The sequence below is a fragment of the Oncorhynchus mykiss genome, chromosome 19 (genome assembly GCF_057628025.1).
Source record: "Oncorhynchus mykiss isolate SJ-2025 chromosome 19, ASM5762802v1, whole genome shotgun sequence".
NCBI classification, from domain to species: Eukaryota; Metazoa; Chordata; class Actinopteri; order Salmoniformes; family Salmonidae; genus Oncorhynchus; species Oncorhynchus mykiss.
The window spans coordinates 23,598,117-23,622,553 of NC_143040.1; the positions used below are offsets into that span (position 1 = coordinate 23,598,117).

Sequence of the window (24,437 nt, forward strand, 5' to 3'; positions counted from 1 at the left end):
CAACAAACAATTTGACAGAGCTTAAAGAATAATGGGCCAGTGTTGCACAATCCAGGTGTGGAAAGCTCTAAGAGACTTAACCAGAAAGACTGATCCACTTGTCATGAATGGACGCCAGGACCTACCAGAAGGAGCAAAGATTGGTATTGTAACATGTGAATCAATATGATTGCAGTGGGTTAAACCTCCGAATGTAATTCACTGTTCACTTCATGCCTGACTACCCATCCACATCGCTCCGGTAGGTTTAGTCTGACCTGTTCAAACTTCAACATAGTATCTGTTTGTGTGTGAGATATCACCCGTTCTAACTGACATTGGTAATAGAAGAGTGACTATGTTTGTATGGGTTCACAGGTACAATGTAGAAAAATAGTCCAAATAAAGAAAAAACACTGGAATGGGTAGGTGTGGCCAAACTTCTGACTGGTACTGTATTTCATTACGCCATAAATTATCTTCATAAATTCTCGTTCCGCTACTGGACGGAGAGCATAGATGAGGAGAGCGTAGATTCTCGTCAGAGATCGCATTTATTTTGTGAAGTTGCAAAATATGACAATTTCATTCAGGACAGGAGAATCATTGTTTCAGTTTATAATAAAACATGTTTTGGTTACTTACATTTTCCAAAACTTGTTTCTATAACTTTCCAGCAAGTCAAGCTACTTAGCTGGCTAGTACTGGCTAGGCGCATCACATCAAAAATAATCACACATTAGCAACTTCTTCGGTGGTTTACTATTTTCCCTTTTGTACTATTTTCACATCATTACAACACTGTATGTACATAATATGACATTTGAAATGTCTTTATTCTTTTGGAACTTCTGTGAGTAATGTTTACTGTTAATTTGTATTGTTTATTTCACTTTTGTTTATTATCTACTTCACTTTCTTTGGCAATGTTATCATATGTGTCCCATGCCAATAAAGCCCTTATATTGGCATTTAAATTGAATTGAGTTGCAGCAGTGCGGATTGCCTCCCAATGAAATGAATAGACTTCTGCCTGAAAGCATACAGTTAGACGCAACCGGTGTGTACACGGCATTGCACCGTGTAGCACCCACTTGGGTGATGCTACTCAAGAGCAGCCACAAAGGTCAGAATAGTTTATCACACTTCAGTTGCCACTTCTACGAGCCAACGCAGTCCTCTCTCCTCTTTTCCCCTCAAGCCAACTAACTGATTTGAATCATCAAAATGATCAGATTATGATAAAAAAATATGAATTAAAAAGAAAACAGGAAGTCAATTGAAACAATTCCATTACAAAAAAAACACAACAACTTATGATTATAAATATTAAAAAATTGTACATAAGGGATCAACCTCTCTGGCTGCTATTACGGCACCATGGTGACAAAAATCTCCCATGGCTGAAGCAAACAATGCCACTCACTTACTCAGCCACACAAGTCACACACTCAAAGTTGGCTGTATTTATACTGATGTACGTCACTGTGTATATCAATGCAACAACAACCAAAACATGCTAAAGTCACGTCCCTCTTAACTGTCCCTCAACAGAGCTCACAACACAAGCTTACCTGGGTTATTCTGATGAAACTGGCACTTGACAAAAAAATAATTATATATACACAGTACCCTCAAAAGTTTGGACACACCTATTCATTCCAGGGGTTTCTTTATTTTTACTATTTTCTACATTGTATAATAACAGTGAAGACATCAAAACTATGAAATAACACATGGAATCATGTAGTAACAAAAAAAAGTGTTAAACAAATCAAAATACATTTTATATTTGAGATTCTTCAGTGGCCACCCTTTGCCTTGATGACAGCTTTGCTGGGAAATGGCTAATTTATTGTGTTTGGTTTCATCATTTTAAGAACGAAAATTGAATATAAACTAATTTCTCGTTTATGGTTTCAAAATTGTGCGTCGAGGAACAGAAAACAAAATGTATCCCATTTTTTGTTTCGTTCTCACCCAGAAGTACACGTTAGTTATTCAGAGTGCATGGGGGGTTTGTTTACAGTCTGGGTTGATCTGCACTGTCGGCATCACACAGAAAAGATTAGACCTTTGTGTGACAGGAAGTTAAAAATAGTAATGTTAGCTAAAATGCTGAATTTACCATGAAATTAGCATGCCAATAGAACAAAATCAACAACTGAAATTGGCTTGCACTAGGTGGCTAGCTAGCTAATGTTAATGCTTGCAAGCTAGTAAGCTGGCTAACGTCTGGCTATAGTCATGTTAGCTAGAAGTAGCTAGTGGAAGTAAATTAGTCCCTCAACCTGCTAAGATGAAGCTGCCCAGTCAGAGGTACTTGATGCAGAAAGGTGACATTTCTCCATTACATTCTGTAGCTAACTTAGTTAGATCTTCTGGCTGACTAATGCTGGTGCTTATTGGCTGAGTAATAATGAACTGAAGTTACTGTAAATCGTTACATATCTGGCACTTTGCATAGCTATTGCTTACACATTCAATACAACAATATCCAGTCAAACTACAGCCAATGCTAATACTGTGTTTTTGTATGGGCGGGTGTGGATTCAGAATGTGCCTGTAGGAGAAGGGCACAGTATGGCATCTCAGCATATCATGAACTTCATCCATAGTTTGCCTCTGGACTGGTGTCCACATCAGGCTATTGACTTGCTACCTATTTGTTAGACTGTGTCCCTTTCACAGAATTTGAATGTCACGTCGAGTGCTCTCTCTATTTCTCTCCAGGATACATTAAGGGAAGTTGCTTTGCTGTTGGCACCAATCCCACGCTGCCAAACAACATCAACTACTTCATCCCCCTCATTTTAAACTTTTCTAACTCTTGTTCAAGTGCTCTTTGATTAAATCGGATTGAATAGATGTTTAATTTGCAAGTGTGTTTTTTTATTGAAAGTTGTGGGTTGGCTCTTGATTGGAGTTAAACGTTTCAAAGGATAACTTGAGCATTTTCCAGTTAGTTTTGGCTCAGAGTAAAACCCCTCAATCCCTGTCCTAATTTCAACAAATTCAACAAACCTTTACATGGTGTAATAGCTGATACATTGGTCTATCAAAATCTACATTTCAAATGTTGTTAATATTAAGTCGAATATTTGCTTGTTTACTGAAATTAAGCAAACTTTTAGAATTTTAGCTACCAGGAAATGGTGAAGCGATTTCTGCATAGTACATGTTTAAGACAACGTTTATCAAAACCTGGGCCTGTAGCCACAAAGAGTCTCAGAGTAGAAGTGCTCATCGAGAGGATCAGGCCCCCATCATAGAATTATTCATTATGATCTAAAAGACTAAACTGATCATAGATCATCACTCCTACTCTGAGATGCTTTGTGGATACGGGCCCTGACCTAATACACTACATGACCACTACATGCTCGTTGAACATCTCTTTCCAAAATCATGGGCATTAATACGCAGTTGGTCCCCCCTTTGCTGAAATAACAGCCTCCACTCTTCTGGGAAGGCTTTCCACCAGATGTTGGAACATTGCTGCAGGGACTTGCTTCCATTCAGTCACAAGAGCGTGACTGAATGGAAGCATTTCGCTACACCCACAAGAACATCTGCTAAACGTGTGTATGTGACAAATAACATTTTGACTGATGTTGGACGATTAGGCCTGGCTCGCAGTCGGCATTCCAATTGATCCCAAAGGTGTTCGGTAGGGTTAAGGTCAGGGCTCTGTGCAGGCCAGTCATGTTGTTCCACACCGAACTCAACAAACCATTTCTGTATGGACCTCGCTTTGTGCACGGGAGCATTGTCATGCTGAAACAGGAAAGGGCCTTCCCTAAACTGTTGCCACAAAGTTGGATGCACAGAATCGTCTAGAATGTCATTGTATGCTGTAGCGTTAATATTTCCCTTCACTGGAACTAAGGGGCCTAGCCCGATCCATGAAAAACGGCACCAGACCATTATTCCTTCTCCACCAAACTTTACAGTTGGCATTATGCATTGGGCAGGTAATGTTCTCTTGGCATCCACCAAACCCAGATTTGTCCATCGGACTGCCAGATGGAGAAGTGTGATTCATCACTCCAGAGAACGCGTTTCCACTGCTCCAGAGTCCAATGGCTTCGAAAATTACACCACTCCTGCTGACGCAGACCATTTTTATGCGTTACTCGCTTCAGCAATTGACAGTCCCGTTCTGTGAGTTTGTGGGGCCTACCACTTAGCGGCTGAGCAGTTGTTGCTCCTAGACGTTTCCACTTAACAATAACAGCACTTACAGTTGACCAGGGCAGCTCTAGCAGGGCAGACAATTTTCGAACTGACTTGTTGGAGAGCTTGCATCCTGACTGTGCCACGTTAAAAGTCATTGAGCTCTTCAGTAAGGCCATTCTACTGCCAATGTTTCTCTATGGAGATTGCATGGCTGTGTGCTCGATTTTATACACCTGTCAGCAACGGGTGTGGCTGATATAGCCAAAGGGGTGTCGACGTACTTTTGTATATATAGTGTAACATGCAGACAATAGTTAACATTGGGCTCACCTCAGTGATATTTTGTGGTCCTATGCTGCTCAGCTGGTTCCTCTGTGGGTTCAGGAGTACGTGAAGTCTGGTTGACCTCCATGACCATGGTCCCCTCAGGGTTCCCCAGACCCTCCTCACACCCCTACTCCTTTATCAGCAGCACCTCCTATTCCTGGAAGAGAGAGGTGATACATATTACACTGACGTACACTCCCTCAAGTACGTACACACAGATAATAAACACACTTTCAACATGGAGTGTTTACCCATGCCCACCACATCTGAGTCCTATACTGTAGTTACAGAATGACTTCATTGTTGTTAAACCCATCATGGTGGACACATGATGTTGTGGATAAATGTGAGTCAGCTATGATAAGTCAAAAGCCATTAGACAAACCTGACTAAACTATTTTGACGTGTACAGTAGATGTTTGTTAGTGTGGGTATATTTAGTAAGTGTATATTGGTTATAAATCTCTGTTGTGTGTATGTAGAATAGGGTGAGATCAGATGTGATATATATTAAAGAGAGTCTCAAATAAGGAGAACAAAGTTAAAATGTTTATTTATTAAACATACACATTTTAAACCACACATACATCTGCATGAACTTGATAAACTGCATTAATATCAAGTATTGAATGGAAGTAATGAAATAGGAATTTGTGAACATCATATCGCCTACACAGTACAAATACAATATGTAACAGACTCATTAGGCTTATATATGCATTTTATATCATTACGTCTGGATGCAATATTCTACCCAGTAAAATTTAGCACTGAAATCTGTTACTCTCATTATTCCAAATGCATCTGTGGATCTTTTCTGTTGACAACATTAATCTTTGTATTTAATGCAGGGTTCAATGTCAAAGTCAGAAGCTATCAAGTGGAATGGTTACTTTCTATGTTATAGAGTGGAATGGTTTTTCTGCTGCTGTATCCTCAGGTAGTTACTCTCTGAATGGCCTCTCTCCCGTGTGGACCTTCAGGTGCATCTTCAGATGGTGCTGGTGGGAGAACCTCTTCTCACACTGTTGGCAGCTGTAGGGTTTCTCCCCTGTGTGGACCCTCTGGTGCCTCTTTAGGTTGCCAGCATGGGCGAACCGCATGTGACACTGGGTACAGCTGTAGGGTTTTTCCCCTGTGTGGACCCTCTGGTGGATCTCCACCTTCTGAGGGCAGCTGAAGCCTTTGTTACAGAACATGCAGAGGAACCGCTTCTCTTTACCGCCTGTTTTTGCTCCCCCTCCCCGAGCCTTGGACCTTTGGTCGTTTGAGTTCAATACCTGATCGAATAGGCCTTGTGAATCGGAAGGTGCCATCGACATGGACACGGAGTGTAAAGAGGAATTGGTTGTGACATTTAGATTTGTCTCTAAGTTTTCCCTGTAGTCTAAGAAGTCACTGCTGTTGCCCTGCGAGTGTCCTTCTCCTAAATGAGTCTCGACTTCATTCCATGTCAGAGGAGCATCGCCCTCCACTTTCACAGTCACATCATCTAAGGCCAGACCATCCCCTTTCTCATCTAGGCACTCTTCAGAATATACACTACTACTGTACCGGTTCCAGTCTCCTCTCATTGGATTAGTCTGTGTATCTAAGCCCACAGGCATGTCACCAGGTATCATCCCTGTCTCAGCAGTGTAAGAACAAGATGGATCATTGCCAGTCTGTAATGAGTTACCTGAGTCCTGATGGGACAGAACCGTCCTCGGGTTACCGTAAAGTAAATACTCTGAGCTGGGAGAAGAACGACAGCCCAGTCCCCCCAGCCCCAGTATCTCTGGGTCAGATCCGGTGTGTAAAATCCTTTGTGTTACAGTTAAAGTGTCTGTCTCTGACTTGAGGACGGTGTTCTGCGTTCCACTGTCCTCTGTGATGCTGCGTCGGATCCTGGGCGGCACTAGGGTGGTGGAGGGGTCCTCTGTGGCTACAGGAGGCACTCCAGCCGCTCCAGTCTGGATGTTTCTGCTGTGTTGTGGATCCTCCCCTCCTTCAGACCTCTCCAGCTTGACCCCAGGACCTGCAGTCTCTGCATCTGCAGGCTGACAAGGAGGAGGTTATTACCGGTACATGAGTAGGATTAAATAATAATGTCATAGGGAAGTCTCACAAGCTCCCCTATGGCAGATAAATGAGTATGTACATGTAAGCAAGTGAATAGCCGAGGGGATCCTTTCTGAAATAAACGGGATACATTTGATGTACTGTAATTTTTATGTAATACTATTACACTAACTTCTATCACGATAACGTGCTGGGTTGAGGTTCCACTCCCCTCGTCAACAGTAATTGGTTGGTCATCTCTACATGTTTTGTGTCCCGCTTGCTTCACAAAGCTCCTGTAGCCTCCAGTGAGATGTCCTTCACCTGAGAGAGTGATTGGGGGAAAAGAGATGGTTAGGTTAGCCACTGTCAATGATCAACACTATAATGTACACTATTGACCGTTTTGACACTGTCTAGAATTGACAAGGATGTAAGGTAACACTTTGCATAACTTCTTGATATACAATTTATAGATTGATTGACTATGTTCCATGCAGTATATTGTTTTCAATAAGTAAATAATAGGACATTCCGTAAATAAATTATCTGGTTAGAACATTATATTTTGTCTTTGTGCAAAATAGCCAAGCGATTATTGCATACTAGCCAACAAACTGCCAAGACCCAATTCTGGTTAACCATATGTGGTTAAGACATCTAAAATCACAGCGTGGAAAAAGCGACAGGCCCTGCTCTTCGTTCTGAAAAATGTACCTCTTGCCATTCCTCTGTTTCGGTCGAGGATCTTGACACTACTGGGACGACTGGCGAGGACGCGCTCTCGCGTTGTTCTATCTGCGCGCTCCCGTGCAACCTTTGGTTCCAATAGGTGCAGTTTCCTCCGCAATGCCCTGTTTTCTTTCTGGCTTCGAGTTATTTCCAAACGAAACACTGCATAGTCGTCGTCTACGAGTTTACAGATATCTGCCACGGCTGCGTTCGCTAGTACCTCCATGATGGAGGCTATTTGAGTGTGAAAAACCACACAGTTAGCCATGTTGGCTAATGTTCACTGCTAGCTAAACTGGCGTTAACTATATAACGTTTATCAACCAAGCCCTGCGAATTAAATACTATAGGGTGTACGTGTGTGCAGCTAATTTGTCATATTTTGAGTTCCAGTGTGTTAATAAACGTCCAAATAACAAATAAAAATGCTAACGTGTAAATTGTACTTTGTCGCTGTTCACTTCCGGTTACACTGACGAGAAAGGGATCTTATTGGTCGGCGTCATAGCTCAAAGGGTGCTAAATGAAAGGGTAATGCGCGCTGTTCTTTTAATTACGGTAGTGAACCGAAATATTCAAGACCCACGCCTCACGACATTGGCCGTTCGATAGCCAATGGGCTCTCAGCATCCCTTTCACCGCCGCTTTCGAGGAGACAGTCTACTTTTCGTATTCCCGTGTCCATCCAGCTATTACGATTGACTGACAGATAACAAGCTAAATGCCACGCTATATGTGAACTAAGCAAGCTAGCTAACGAATTAGATATGGTTACGAGTATAATTGCTTATTTTCAGCTACAGAAAATAGAGCTAAAGTAGCATCATTGAAGTTGGTATGCTGCGTTGCACTTCATGGAATCAATAAAAAGCTGGCGAGTTTGACAGACTACCGCTGGAAGAAAGTGAAGACAACTAACGTTACTCAGTAAGGTAACGTTAGCTAATTACGATCAGTGGTGGGAAAAAGTATCCAATTGTCATACTTGAGTAAAAGTATAGATACCTTAATCAAGTAAAAGTCACCCAGTAAAATACTACTTGAGTATAAGTCTAAAAGTATTTGGTTCTAAATATACTTAACTATAAAAAGTAAAAGTATAAATAATTTCAAATTCCTTATATTCAGCAAAGCAGACTGCACCATTTTCTTGTTTTTACATTTTATGAATAGCCAGGGGTACACTCCAACACTTAGATATAATTTACAAATGATGCATTTGTATTTAGTGAGTCTGCCAGATCAGAGGCAGTAGGGATGACCACGTGTTCTCTTGATATGTGCGACAATTTTGCTGTCCTGCTAAGCATTCACTATGTAACTAGTACTTTTGGGTGTCAGGGAAAATGTATGGAGTAAAAACGACATTACTTTCTTTAGGAATGTAGTGAAGTAAAAAACGACTTAAGTAGTACTTTAAATTAAAGTATTTTTACTGAAGTACTTTACACCACTGGTTACTATAATGTATCTATCAGGCCAACACCTTTGTCCAGGAGTGTCAAACTCAATTCCAGGAGAGCTGCGTGTCTACTGGGTTATTACCTTTGAATTTATGTTCAATTTAAGACCTAGAAAACCAGGTGAATGTTCCAAACTAATTTTATTTATTTATTATTTCACCTTTATTTAACCAGGTAGGCAAGTTGAGAACAAGTTCTCATTTACAATTGCGACCTGGCCAAGATAAAGCAAAGCAGTTCGACACATACAACGACACAGAGTTACACATGGAGTAAAACAAACATACAGTCAATAATACAATAGAAACAAGTCTATATACGATGTGAGCAAATGAGGTGAGATATGGGAGGTAAAGGCAAAAAAAGGCCATGGTGGCAAAGTAAATACAATATAGCAAGTAAAACACTGGAATGGTAGATTTGCAGTGGAAGAATGTGCAAAGTAGAAATAAAAATAATGTGGTGCAACGGAGCAAAATAAATTAAATAAATACAGTAGGGAAAGAGGTAGTTGTTTGGGCTAAATTATAGGTGGGCTATGTACAGGTGCAGTAATCTTTGTGAGCTGCTCTGACAGCTGGTGCTTAAAGATAGTGGGGGAGATAAGTGTTTCCAGTTTCAGAGATTTTTGTAGTTCGTTCCAGTCATTGGCACCAGAGAACTGGAAGGAGAGGCGGCCAAAGAATGAATTGGTTTTGGGGGTGACCAGAGAGATATACCTGCTGGAGCGCGTGCTACAGGTGGGTGATGCTATGGTGACCAGCGAGCTGAGATAAGGGGGGACTTTACCTAGCAGGGTCTTGTAGATGACATGGAGCCAGTGGGTTTGGCGACGAGTATGAAGCGAGGGCCAGCCAACGAGAGCGTATAGGTCGCAATGGTGGGTAGTATATGGGGCTTTGGTGAAAAAAACGGATGGCACTGTGATAGACTGCATCCAATTTGTTGAGTAGGGTATTGGAGTCTATTTTGTAAATTACATCGCCGAAGTCGAGGATTGGTAGGATGGTCAGTTTTACAAGGGTATGTTTGGCAGCATGAGTGAAGGATGCTAATAAACCGACACTCGCCCCTCCAAGAATTGAGTTTGACACCCCTGCCTTAGTCCTTACATCATGAAGTCTGAGCATAACAACACATTTGAAATGCCTGAATTCAGAACCAATTGGGCTTCCCCAAAAAAGATGGTGGCTGGGATAGGTTAATTTGGATTGCAGATTTTCTGGAGAAGAAACACGGTTATATGGCCCATCTAAACTTTATCTTTACTAACGACATGCCACTGCCTTTGAGTAAGGCTAGTGTGTCTATGTATGCAGATGACTCAACACTATACACGTCAACTACTACAGCGACTGAAATGACTGCAACACAAAGAGCTGCAGTTAGTTTCGGAATGGGTGGGAAGGAATAAGTTAGTCCTAAATATTTTCAAAACTAAAAGCATTGTATTTTGGACAAGTCATTCACTAAACCCTAAACCTCAACTACATCTCGTAATGAATAATGTGGACATTGAGCAAGTTGTGGTGACTAAACTGCTTGGAGTAACCCTGGATTGTAAACTGTCATGGTCAAAACATATTGATACAACAGTAGCTAAGATGGGGAGAAGTCTTTCCATAATAACACACAGCTCTGCCTTCTTAACAACACTATCTACAAGGCAGGTCCTCAGAACAGGGCAGCACAGCTGGCCCTTAAAAGTACACGGAGAGCTAACATTAATGACATGCATGTCAATCTCTCCTGGCTCAAAGAGGAAGAGAGATTGACTTCCTCATTACTTGTTTTTGTAAGAGGTGTTGACAAGCTGAAGGTACCGAGCTGTCTGTTTTAAAATACTCGCACACAGCTCAGACACCCATGCATACCCCACAAGACATGCCACCAGAGGTCTCTTTACAATCCCCAAGTCCAGAACAGACTATGGGAGGCGCACAGTACTACATAGAGCCATCACTACATGGAACTCTATTCCACATCAGGTAACTGATGCAAGCGGTAGAATCAGATTTAAAAAGCAGGTAAAAATACACCTTATGGAACAGCGGGGACTGTGAAGTAAAACAAACATAGGCACAGACGCATGCATACACACACATGATAACATAACCACTATACACACACATACGTATGGATTTTGCATTGTAGATATGTGGTAGTGGAGTGTGGGCCTGAGGGCACACAGTGTGTTGTGAATTCTGTAATGAATGTATTGTAATGATTGTATAACTGCCTTCATTTTGCCGGACCCCAGGATCCGATTTTAAGTCCCAATGAGGGGATTTGATTAAGCTGGCACAGGTGCCCAGGAAGGCGGAGATTTCACCAGGTGAAAAGTGATTGCATTCGTTGTGAAACCGGGCTGCCTCCTGGGCATGAACAGGGTGACATGGCGAAGTCATCTCAAAACAAAGTAACGTACGCTAAGCACGTGGAATAATGATTACGACACATGCAAAGTGTTTGAAACGCATACGTACTTTATCTGCCTTCAACCAGTCAGAAAAGTATTTATTTATGGAAAATGTATGTTGTATGTTCCTGAACAATGCACCATGCTGCCTTGTTGGCAATATGACCTGGTGGCGCAGATTACGGTTCTATTTGAGCAGGGCTTTCCTCTCGCACCGCTTTCGCCCGTTCAAATCATGAGCCATATCCTGGTGCACGCTGGTTCATCTTAATCAAACTCCCTCATTCATATGCAGAAAGAGTGTCAAACAAGGCATATCCAGATTGGCAGTAAATTAAATACACTTCAACATAGGTTCAGATGCTATTCAATGAGCTAACAAGGAGAGTTAGTCTTAAAGTAATTATGACATAAAGAGATCACCTTACTTTAAAACAAAAACAGTATACTTTTTTTTCTGTAAACCTTATCACATATTGTGGGGATATGCACAAAATAACATTAGATTGGATTGTTAAGCACAAACTGATGTCCTCTTAAGTATGTCCCACTGTTGGATGTATCTTCATGTTCTTCTTTCTTTATTGCTGCCAGGACCAACTAGCTGCCTGGCTCAGAACCACTCCTGCCTGACCCACTCCACTCCTGCTTCTTGCCCCTCACTGTGCTGGGTAACACAGGGTCACAAACCATAACAGGCTGGTAAAGTAAGTGAAAAAAGTTGTCAGTGAGTTTCAAGATAGTAGGTAGCCGGCTATGCAGCCTCAAAGACAAGAATAGACACACAAAAAGGGCATCCCCTTTCTTATCTAGGCGCCTTTCAGAGAATACCAGAGTATACATCATCTGCACATCTATCACTCTAGTATTAATGCTAAATTGTAATTATTTCACCTCTGGCTTATTTATTGCCTTACCTCCTTACTCTTCTACATTTGCACACACTGTACATAGATTTTGCAATTTTTCTTTTCTATTGACTGTACGTTTGTTTATGTGTAATTCTGTGTTGTTGTTTTTGTCGCAATGCTTTGCTTTATCTTGGCCAGGTTGCAGTTGTAAATGAGGAGTTGTTCTCAACTGGCCTACCTGGTTAAATAAAGGTGGTATCTACATATATATACTTTTTTTTTATACCGTACACTACTACTGTATCTCATTGGATTAGTCTGTGTATCTAATCCCACAGGCCCGTCACCAGGTATCATCTCTCTAGCGTATGAACAGGACCTGATCATTGCAACTCTAACGCATCATCTGTGACCCGATTGGACAGGACAGTCCTCGGGCTCAGGTTACCATAAAGTAAATACTTTAAATGGGGAAAGGAGGACAGCGCAGTCGCCCCAGCCCTGTTAAAGTCTCGGTGTCTGTCTCTGACTTGAGGACGGCGCTCAGTGTTCCACTGACCTCCGTGATGCTGAGTCGGGTCCTTGACCTCTCCAGCTTGACAACAGTGATTAACAGTGATTGTGTCGCACTGGCTTCACAAAGCTCCTGTGGCCTCCAGTGAAATCTCCTTCACCTGAGAAAGTGATAGAAGGAAAAGAGGTGGTTAGTTTAGCTACTGTCAATGCTCAACGGTATACTATTGTGTCAACAGCTATTCCATACCATTGATGCTGTCTAGAATTGGCAAGGATGTAATCGTAACATCTCATAACTTCTATACTATTTATTGATCGATATATTATGTTCCACGCATCACATTGTTTTTATTGACTAAATAATAAGAAGTGCATTCATTAATCAAGCATCTGGTTAAAATATGATATTGTGCCTTTGTGCTAGCTAAGTAATCAGGGGAATTATTGCATACTATCCAAAAACTGACCAAGACCCAATTCTCGATAACGAATCTGAACACGTGCAAAGGTGAACAAGGCGAAAGGCACTGAGCTATATATGCACGGCGACAGGCCACGCAGACTCTGCCTTCTGCTATTTGTACCTCTTGACATGCCTCTATCTGTTGAGGATCTTAAACACTACGCTCTCACGTTGTCCTCTCTGCTCGATCCCGTGCCACCTTTAGTTTCCAGTAGCTGTAGTTTCCTTCACAATGCCCTGTTTTCTTTCTGGCTTTGAGTTATTTCCAAACGAAACACTGCATAGTCGTCTACGACTTTACAGATCTCTGCCACGGCTGTATTCGCTAGCACCTCCACGATGGAGGCTATTTGAGTGTGAAAAACCATACAGATAGCCACATTAGCAGCCAGCTAGGGTTATCCAGATAACATCTATCAACCAAGTCCCGTCTCCAATGCAAATTTAAAGACTACTGCAGTAAGTATGTGATGGTGTGCAGTTAAATTTGGCACATTTTGAGTTCCAGGACTTTATTGTCTAAATAACAACATAAACACAAACTTTAAAATTGTTCTACAATAAAGAGACCTTATCTTATTGGTTGGCATCATAGCTGAATGGGTGAGCTTAAATGAAAAAGGTATGCATGCTGCTCTTTGAATTATGGTACTGTTTATTACATTACACACCAAATCTCCCAATGTCAGTATCTATCAAGTGGAGGGCAGACGTGTTTAGAAAGAACAGTGTGAATACAGCAAGAATACAGTAGAAAATATTAGAATGACTTTATTCCATCTATATCACCTCAGTAAGGTAAATATTAAACTGTCCTTGTTCTAGCCCAGGTTCACTGTCTCTCTAAAAACAAGTATTTACTCAAGCCTGTTTCAAATGACAAGTTAACAAAGGGTTAATGAAGGGTATGCGGTTAATTAGCCTCTTACCCCAAAGCACTTCACAACTATATGTCAACTTAAGAATAGTTCCCGGATATCCCCTGTGTACAACTCGAGCCACACTGCTACAATTTCTCCCGGTTGTGGACACTCCTGTGTCTGATTAGGTTAGTCAGGAAGGAGAAGCTCTTGTAACATAGTTTGCACTTGAAGGGCTTGTCCTTGGTGTGAACGGCCTGGTGCTCCCTCAAATAGTCTGCCCTAGCGAAGCGCTTCCCACATGTGGGGCAGGCGTACGGCTTGTCGGCGTCCGGCCTAGTACATGGCCTCCCACGTTGTGACCCAATGACAGCAGACGAGGCAGAAGCAGGAGCCACCACCCTCAGGTGGTTAGTCTTTAAGCTCCCTCCTTGACCTCTAGCCATTGTTGTTTGGGTGTTGTTGTTGTGTGCTGTGTTGTAGGCTAGGTACCTCTTGTGATGGATGCCCATCCTGACCCTGTCTGTATTGGTGGGGTAACCATGAGGTAATTGAGGAAGGCTAGACCCAGGTCCAGGTCCTCTGTGAACCCATTCGCCAGGCATTAGACAAGATCCTGAAGGAGAACACAGACCTCCTGTTAGACTCTCACCGGGGGGGTCTCCCACCAATCTCTGTGAAGGCTGAAGCCCAGGGTGACCTGCTCTGTTCATCATGGATACTGTGGTGTTTGTATCATAGGAACAGGAGGGTCTATCTCTATCAGCCCCAGGCCCTGCTTCATCCCTGCACTGAGACTGTGAAGAGAAGGGTCTGGGCTGCAGACTGGATCCATGACTGGAGCCTCTGTCTATCTGATGACCACCAGGACTGAGGTTGTTTAGTCCACCTGTCCACTGGTTGTGTTCTGTGTGGTGGTTGTGGTGGAGTCTCTGTCCCTCATTGTTCGGTTCTGTTTCTGACTCGGAATGGAAAAGTGACGGCTCCTGATCCAGGGTCCTGATCCGGAGCCAAGGTTTGTGACCGGCCGCCTCAGAGGTCCAGTCTCTCCCGCCAGCAACACCGGATATCAGCAGGTCCTCGTGGACTGCAGACTGTAAACACAAATTGTACAGAAGAGAATAAAGGTTTATGTAAGAAACACACAAAACATTACATTATAAAATGTTAACCACAGTCAAGCCCATCTCTAACACTGTGATTCATGTACCTAACAATCTGGAGCCATTGGTGTTTATTATTATTTTTTAATCCAAATGTGTTGATTCAAGAATGAAGTATGTTTTGGTTTGACTGGGATAAGGGAAATTCAGCCCTTGCAATGATACATTTACTCTGTACTGACTTTTTGTATTTCATTTCAACAAAATGGTCATACACTCACATAACGTGAAGAACAGTACTTTTATTGCACAAAACGATACGTGTGTCAGGCAGAATAACTTCCAACTATGGTAACACTATATCTTCTGTAAATCTGATACCCTCGCTTTGATAAAATGCATTTAAAAACAAATATTGGCAACCCCACTTCAGTTGTGACCCCAACTTTGAACACCACTGTGTTAGGGGATTATCCTGAGGTGCGATCAGTCTCTCTGAATCACAACTAGGACGGAGTCTGTGTCCATTCTCTCTAGCCACATACAGACACATCCCCGTCCCCTCAGACCAAATCTACGCCTCGCCCTGGTCTCAGCCAGCCTGTTGCCATGAAGACTAATATTAGGGATGGGCACGTTATTAGAATATTTGAATATCAACAGACATTAATATTCGATTACATGGGAAAGTATTCATTTCACGTATATTTTAACAATGAAAAGGCTTTGTCTAAAATGAAATGCAATTATCTTTGTGATGTTTCTACATAGCCTACAAGGATAGACCATTATATACATTATTATATTTTTTTTATAAGTGCGCCCCATAAAAAAAGACGCACCGGTAGCCTACACACGTTTCACAGGTGTAGCTTGTTGCTATTGTAATCAATCAAAGCAGCGCTACATTGAGAGGGAGATGTTTAATCGTTGCAAAATGTAAGAAAAATTACAGAATTACGTTGGCTAAATGAGGAGTAGGCTACACTGATCATCCAACAGGTAGGCTGTTTCATATGACTAGAGTTGTACGAGGAGCGTAGCAAAATAGCTTTAATTGGCCTTGCTACTTAGCTAACTTAGCTGACTGCTGTATTTAGCTAGTTTTTTACAAACGATTTGATGAAGTCAAGATTGGCACTACCAGATAGTATGATAGATAACCTATGGCAGCAACAAGTTTGTCTAACCAGAGCGAGTCAGGTTTGGCTACTTTCTCTCTCTCTCCCTCCGTGCCAGACAAATGCCCACCCCTAACTAAGATTGGATGTTTTGTGTTTGACTGTCTGTTTCTGGTTAACAGTGTTGTTCCCCAGCCCAGAGTTGAGGATGCTGTCCCATCCACTGACCTCCACTATGTTGCCTCTGGTCCTGACCTGCTCTGTGATGTTGTCCCCCGGGTCCCTGGCTGCACCGGCCTGATTCTGGGAATCCAAGATGGCTGCCCAGTCTTCTCTGTTAGCCTCCAGCCAACTACCTGCAGGAAGAGGTTACAAAATAGACTTTACTAACATGGCAGAGAACTCTACATATGAAGATTTTTTAAATCATACATTATAATGTGTGTTTTTGTATGTAAAGATAACTTGTATTGATTTAATTTGATAAATTAAGAAAAAATAAAAAAGCCAGGTGTATCACTATTCCCATTGAAGATCTATTACTGTATGTAGGCTAAATGTACAGTGCATTTGGAAAGTATTCAGACCCCTTCACTTTTTCCACATTTTGTTACGTTACATCCGTATTCTAAAATGTATTAAATAAAAAATGTCCTCATCAATCTACATACAATACCCCATAATGACAAAGCAAAAACAGTTTTTTATAAATTCTTGCAAATGTATAAAAAAAAAATATTTTAAAAGTATTCAGACCCTTTGCTATGAGACTTGAAATTGAGCTCAGGTGCATCCGGTTCCCATTGATCATCCTGAGATGTTTCTACAACTTCTACAACTCCACCTGTGGTAAATTCAGTTGATTGAACATGATTTGGAAAGGCACACACCTGTCTATATAAGGTCCCACAGTTGACAGTGCATGTCAGAGCAAAAACCAAGCCAAGAGGTCGAAGGAATTGTCCATAGAGCTCCGAGACAGGATTGTGTCGAGGCACAGATCTGGGGAAGGGTACAAAAAAATGTCTGCAGAATTGAAGGTCTCCAAGGACACAGTGGTCTCCATCATTCTTAAATGGAAAAAGTTTGGAACCACCAAGACTCTTCCTAGAGCTGGCCACCCGGTCAAACTGAGCAATCGGGGAAGAAGGGCCTTGGTCAGGGAGGTGACCAAGAACCCGATGGTTACTCTGACAGAGCTCTAGAGTTCCTCTGTGGAGATGGGAGAACCTTCCAGAAGGACAACCATCTCTGCAGCACTCCTCACTCCAATCAGGCCTTTATGGTAGAGTGGCCAGACGGAAGCCATTCCTCAGTAAAAGGCACATGTCAGCCCGTTTGCAGTTTGCCAAAAGGACTCTAACCATGAGAAACAAGATTCTCTGGACGGGTGAAACCAAGATTGAACGATTTGGCCTGAATGCAAGTGTCACGTCTGGAGGAAACTAAGCACCTCTCATCACCTGGCCAATACCATCCCTACGGTGAAGCATGGTGGTGGCAGCATCATGCTGTGGGATGTTTTTCAGTGGCATGGACTGGGAGACTAGTCAGGATCGAGGGAAAAATGAACGGAGAAAAGTACAGAGATCCTTGATGAAAACCTGCTCCAGAGCGCCCAGGACCTCAGACTTGGGCGAAGGTTTACCTTCAAACAGGACATCGACCCTAAGCACACAGCTAAGACAAAGCAAGAGTGGCTTCGGGAAAAGTCTCTGAATGTCCTTGAATGGCCCAGCCAGAGCCCGGACTTGAACCCAATCTAACGTCTCTAAGGAGACCTGAAAATAGCTGTGCAGTGAGGCTCCCCATCCAACCTGGAAGAGCTTGAGAGGATCTGCAGAGAAGAACAGAAGAAACTACCCAAATACAGGTGTGCCAAGATTTTAGTGTCATACCCAAGAAGACTGTAATCGCTGCCAAAGGTGCTTCAACAAAGTACAGAGTAAAGGGTCTGAATACTTACGTAAATGTGAGATATTTTATTATTTTTAATACATTTGCAAAAATGTCTAATTGTGTTTTTGCTTTGCCATTATGGGGTATTGTGTATTGATTGATGAAAAAAATGTAATCAATTTTAATATAAGGCTGTAACGTAACAAAATGTGGAAAACGTGAAGGAGTCTGAGTACTTTCTGAATGCACTGTCAACCTTACCTTGCTCCCCCATCTTTAGTCCACTCAGCAGGTCAATGCTCTCTGGTCCGTCTTCTATTGTCTCCTCTTTGACTAGTAGCAGATCAGTCTTCCCATCCTCCATGTCTGCTGACTAAGAGATATAGAGTGAGAGGATGTTGGATCAATACATCTGATATGAGCACCCTGCTATGGAGCATCTTCTGATTGAGCAATGAGGGATTTCAATAAGTACTATACAAAGATATTAATTGATTTGATAATATGCAAACATGTTAGTTGATTTGATTACTTGACACTCTTTAATGGTTTGATCATTTAAAGGCATGGCCCCACACTTGAAGGTCAACCCCTTAGCTTAGAACCAACTTCTCTGTTTTTAAAAGGCCTATGTGGCATCGATATGACAGTCATTCTAGTGTCAAAATTGACTACAGAGTGTAAATATGATAATTTTGGTCATAAAGTCAGTCTCGTCCAAAACTGCCCATCAGGCTTTGGCAAACAGCTCAAAAGTTGATTACTAATAAGACAGTACATCGCAAGTGTTTAGTGTTTAGTACTTCCTGGAGGAAGCATTGAATTGGTCAGTAGCCTACAGAGTGGTATGAGATGAGTGCCATCCTGCTGCATCTCATCCTCATCCTGTAGTTATTGAACTCTGTCTGTTTGACTCATGTGTTGAGGCAAACTCAGTCATATCCAAGATGGACTCCACCCCTCCTGCCACTTGACTACACCTGTCCATAACCTGTAATACATTACATAGATGGAAGTGACTTCATCACCCATTGGAGACTTGAAGACAGAACCTCACCCAGAGAGCTGGGCATGTCAGTGTGTGGTTTGACAGCCACATCCTTAGATTTGGCCAAATAGACAAATATAATGACATTCTAGTAATGGTTAGATAGCTGAAGTTGCACTCTACACACAACTTAGTTAGTTATTCTGCAATTACTGCATCCAAAATACCAGAAGTTTTTCAGTGTAAATGCAGTTACTACACTTTTACTGCAGTTTCAAAACCGCAATCTTTTTTTGTAAGGGATTTGCTAGGTAAGTGTAGGCATACTGTCTTTATAAGTACACCAATATGATATTTACAGCATACAATGTTATGTCTTTGTAACATGAACACACATGGATTTTTGAGGGGATAATTATACAACGAACGGGTGGTTCTAATCCTGAATGCTGATTGGTTAAAACCGCATTCCAGCCGGTGTCTATTCCACAAGTTACCACCGGCTAAATATATGACATTAAAATGCCTATTTATTCTGTTCCATCTGACTGCGCAATCCACTGTCTCATCAGCCCAGCCAGGCAATTTATAAACTTGATCTCCACTATGAAAAGGCATCTTGACATTATCTCACATTTCTTTTAGACTAACATTTAGTTTTCAACAGCGGAGATTTGTATAAATCTTGCTGTCTGTCTCTCTGACATTTGCAACATTGTTTCAATATTCAAATGCGATCTCCAGCTGTCCCATAGTAATGAACGTGTTGGGAGTCGGGACAAGACAGACAGACAGGCAGGCAGATTTTCTCAGCCAGTCTTAATCATGAATCAGCATCATCATGTCCACATGTAGCCTACAACTGTTGTCGGAATATTAGTAGCTCTGGGATTTGTCCCCCGGAAAGATCTAACAGCGCTTATAAGGATAGACAAGATGACACACAACTAGCCAGTTATAGAATATTGTGTTGTAGGACAGCTAAACTTGCAGTTGATACCATTTCCACGGTAACATGTATTTACATGAAGCGATGAAACGTTGAAACTAAGTTGCAAGACACTTTTGTAGCAAGGTGTTGTAAAACGAGTGTCTTATGAAACACATTCCGGACACTAGCTAAGTTCCATCCAATTGGTGACAGATTGGCGACAAATTCCCAAGTACTGAATAAAAAAAATACAAGTTAAATGGGTTTCCATTGCATTTTCAGATACACTGATGGTTCTGTCACAAAATATGTTGCTTTATATAGAGAATGTGCCCACTCAGGTCTTGGCACATGCCATCTAGCCAACAGCTCGCAGATGAAGTACGGGAATAGCCTACATGAGATTATTATGGACAAAAGAGCAAGAGTATTTTTACTTGTCAAATTGCAGCCAAGCATCAATCATCATGTCATGAGAATAAGACCCTCAATATTTATCGAAAAGGACCATCTAGCTCATCACCATGCACTTTCACCATCCTGTGAGGTTCATCTGTAGCCTAATAAACTGCATTGTTTCCTGAGTCGTAGTGGGAGGATCACACAATATATCATTGTGTGACTCCAAGTATACTTTGATATGATGGTTATTATATCAATATTTGTGCATAAAGGCATTTTCACCAAATGTTGTTTTGTCCACATTTGGAACGTTTACCGTCAAATGTGTGGTTTCCATCAGGCCTGTCCTGACATTTCTGATCTGACATGTACTTTATTCGTATAAAAAGGTTGGATGGAAACTTACTGGCTCTTGCTATCTTGCCATAACTAATTTGACAGAGAAATATCAGCTAGATAAGATGCCAGCTGCAGCTATCACCAAGCTATGCTAGCTAGCTGCTGACAGCTTGGATAAACACAAGGTCTGTGCAGGCTTTAGCCTACATATAAAACTGAATTGAACCTTCGCTAAGCCACGCAACCCTCTTGGATGTCCAATTCCCCATTCAACCACTGGCGAAATCCCCTCATGGTGATCTCAAACTGTGTTTCTAATACAATGCAATTAAACACAGACTACCCCTGGTTAATCAGGAAACTCTTGGGTATGTTCTGGTGTACTGTCATTACAACCACTTCCCGGGAACCTGGTAAAATTATGTTTGTAGTGCAGCTAGGTAGCCACTGACTGGTTCTGAATTCACTGTCACCATTCAGTCAAAGCTATAACCACTTTTGGAGCGAACTAGTGCTCTCAAATCGTATACTGATGTTGACAGCAGATGGGATTTGTATTCATAACATTGCTAATTATGTGTCCCTGAACAAAGGGAGGGTCAAAATCAAAAGTAACAGTCAGTATCTGGTGTGGCCACCAGCTGCATTAAGTACTGCATTGCATCTCTTCCTCGTGGACTGCACCAGATTTCCCAGTTCTTGCTGTGAGATGTTACCCCACTCTTCCACCAAGGCACCTGCAAGTTCCCAGACATTTCTGGGGGGAATGGCCCTAGCTCTCACCCTCCGATCCAACAGGTCCAAGACGTGCTCAATGGGATTGAGATCCGGGCTTTTCGCTGGCCATGGCAGAACACTGACATTCCTGTCTTGTAGGAAATCACGCACAGAACGAGTAGTATGGCTGGTGGCATTATCATGCTGGAGGGTCATGTCATGATGAGCCTGCAGGAAGGGTGCCACATGAGGGAGGAGGATGTCTTCTCTGTAAAGCACAGCGTTGAGATTGCCTGCAATGACAACAAGCTCAGTCTGATGATGCTGTGACACACCGCCACAGACCATGACAGACCCTCCACCTCCAAATCGATTCCACTCCAGAGTACAGGCCTCGGTGTAACGCTCATTCCTTCGACGATAAATGCGAATCCGACCATCACCCCTGGTGAGGGAAAAACGCGACTCGTCAGTGTAGAGCACTTTTTGCCAGTCCTGTCTGGTCCAGCAATGGTGGGTTTGTGCCCATAGACAACGTTGTTGCCGGTGATGTCTGGTGAGGACCTGGCTTACAACAGGCCTACAAGCCCTCAGTCTAGCCTCTCTCAGGCTATTGCGGACAGTCTGAGCAATGATGGAGGGATTGTGCGTTCCTGGTGTAACTTGGTGCAGTTGTTGTTGCCATCCTGTACCTGTCCCGCAGGTGTGATTTTCGGATGTACCGATCCTGTGAAGGTTTTGTTACACGTGGTCTGCCACTGCGAGGACGATCAGCTGTCCGTCCTGTCTCCCTGTTGCGCTGTCTTAGGCGTCTCACAGTACGGACATTGCAATTTATTGCCCTGGCCACATCTGCAGTCCTCATGCCTCCTTGCAGCATGTCTAAGGCATGTTCACGCAGATGAGCAGGGACCCTGGGCATCTTTCTTTCAGTGTTTTTCAGAGTCAGTAGAAAGGCGTCTTTAGTGTCCTAAGTTTTCATAACTGTTACCTTAATTGCCTACCGTCTCTAAGCTGTTAGTGTCTTAACGACCATTCCACAGGTGCATGTTCATTAATTGTTTATGGTTCATTGAACAATCATGGGAAACAGTGTTTAAACCCTTTACAATGAAGATATGTGAAGTTATTTGGATTTTTACAAATTATCTTTGAAAGACAAGGTCCTGAAAAAGGGCAGTTTCTTTTTTTGCTGAGTTTATATAATATTTAAATCAACAAATACCATACCATCTAACGCTACACTCACTACAAAACCACCACCCTACTCCACTATTTAAAACAATTTAGTGCTACCTCAGGCCAACAGCCTGAAAGGATGGGACACCACCACTTAATACACCCTGTAACTCTTCTGATGTCAAGTCTTGCACACCCAAATATCTCTCTGAATCTGCCACCACCTCCATTTTCTGTGACTTTCCATCCCTATAGTACAGTTAATAACCATTGCTGTAAATGCCAAAAATCCAATCTTACTGAAACATATATCACTTGTTGCCCTACCCCTCTGTACTGGTACAGATCTACTACTCACACCACTCTTCTAAGGATCCCTCCCCCTTTTTAAAAACATTTTTTTTACCCCATTTTCGTGGTATCCAATTGTTGTAGTAGCTACTATCTTGTCTCATCGCTACAACTTCCGTACGGGCTCGGGAGAGACGAAGGTTGAAAGTCATGCGTCCTCCGATACACAACCCAGCCAGCCGTACTGCTTCTTAACACAGCCCCATGGGCACCCCTACAATTAACACATACCACTACCTTCCCCAATGCTACACATTCCTTTGTCTCATGCCCTTCTGCACACTTCTAACATCTAGGAACATCCCTCCTAGACGCTGCTGCCACTGCACTTAAGCTTGACACCTGTAACAACATAACGTATTTGGCACAAAAGCTTGTATGGGATAACTTATATATTCTAACATCCCTTTGTCGGGCAAAGACACAACATCAAAACTCAAAAGGACAGACAGCGACTCTTCTGTTTCACCACTCACCCTCCCTGTTTGTGTCGCACCAAATGATGAGCATTATAAACACCAGGAATCTTCCCCTTCAGTTGGTCAACTTTCCATTTACCCCTACCCCAGTAATCACTCCTCTCAATGACACCCTTCCTCGAGAGCAAAACAATTCACCTCTCTTGTCCCCCTTCGTTTAACGTGGAGCGCCTGCTGCCTCTGACCAGCAGAACAAAATCAACAATTAACAATTAAATCAACAATTATCACAAGACCACTTTGCCATAGCCCTCACTGGCTTTCATGCAATGTAAGCAGGAGCTTGTCCGAGGACTTGACAACAGTTGAAATCCATTGGAGCACTGCGATTGGTTACCCAAAATCCTAGGGCGAGGCAAAGCGAAGGGTCAATTAGCTGACTGTCGGGGGAGAAAGGCCTCAACTTCAAAACTTTGTTCTCTTCATAGCAAAACTAGCTTAGCTTACCTCGCTGTACTCACTACTGCCCTTGTTTGTTGTGATTTAATGGCAAAGAAACACCCACATTAAATCCAGTGACAGTTGGTGCCATTTGAGAGGATTTTTTTTTTATGAGCATGGCCTTACTTCTATTACAGCATATTGAATGACTGTCATTCGTATTTTATTCGTCCAGCTCAATGTAACAATCGGCAGGTTTAGGATACTACATGATACTCAAATTGTCCATATACCCATCATGAGGTTGCTACAAAAGGTCAAGATAAAAATCTGAGTAATCCAGACAGTTGACACATTCAATACCGTCTTGCACACTCTTGCCTGCATCTAGCTGATCTAGGGTGTAGTCATTAGTCCTACAGTTGCAAATGAGAGTTTCTATTGGACAAATTAAGGTATGATTATCCCCGTTTCGTTCCGTTTGCTTCAGTTTAAAAAATGTTTTTCAACAGAATCGGCGGAATGAATACACCCCTGATCACTGCAAACACAGTTCCCTTTCATAGCAGCTACATACAAAAAACATGATAATTTGCTCAGTGTATAATTCCTACTATAATACCTACACGCATCTATGCGCTCTCGTCCTCACAACTTTTCCCTTCGCTTGTGGACTTCAATGCACAACACAACAGCTGTATGTGACCAGACAACAACA

At 42.3% G+C, this 24,437-nt stretch overlaps 2 protein-coding genes and 1 long non-coding RNA gene across 6 annotated transcripts in view; 1 reads left to right on the forward strand and 2 right to left on the reverse strand.

Annotated features, from left to right (window-relative positions):
• The window catches only part of LOC110498509 (uncharacterized), a 53,925-nt gene extending 46,197 nt beyond the window's left edge, over positions 1–7,728 (reverse strand). Inside the window, exon 1 of the mRNA XM_090209682.1 lies at positions 7,243–7,728. Within this exon, the coding sequence (XP_090065808.1) occupies positions 7,243–7,525 (283 nt within the window). The 5' untranslated portion in view covers positions 7,526–7,728. The remainder of the gene's footprint in view (positions 1–7,242) is intronic.
• Positions 7,729–8,846: 1,118 nt separating this feature from the next.
• Positions 8,847–24,437, reverse strand: part of LOC110498520 (uncharacterized) — a 28,756-nt gene continuing 13,165 nt past the window's right edge. The window contains exons 5-9 of one of the 4 annotated variants that reach the window (XR_016488821.1): positions 18,214–18,325; positions 16,309–16,409; positions 13,899–14,923; positions 12,550–12,664; positions 8,847–11,838 (exon numbers count right to left, since the gene is read on the reverse strand). Coding sequence is in view for 2 of the 4 variants with exons in the window: in XM_021575188.3 (XP_021430863.2) it covers positions 13,976–14,923; positions 16,282–16,409; positions 18,214–18,325 (1,188 nt within the window). In the remaining 2 variants the exon portion in view is untranslated. Of the gene's footprint in view, positions 11,839–12,549; positions 12,665–13,604; positions 14,924–16,281; positions 16,410–18,213; positions 18,326–24,437 lie in introns of those variants that run through there. The other 3 variants (XR_016488822.1, XM_036953713.2, XM_021575188.3) reach the window with 3 other exon arrangements.
• Positions 11,734–16,575, forward strand: LOC118941348 (uncharacterized). The gene is made up of 2 exons (XR_005037593.2): positions 11,734–11,846; positions 16,236–16,575. It is a non-coding gene; the product is annotated as an uncharacterized LOC118941348 (long non-coding RNA).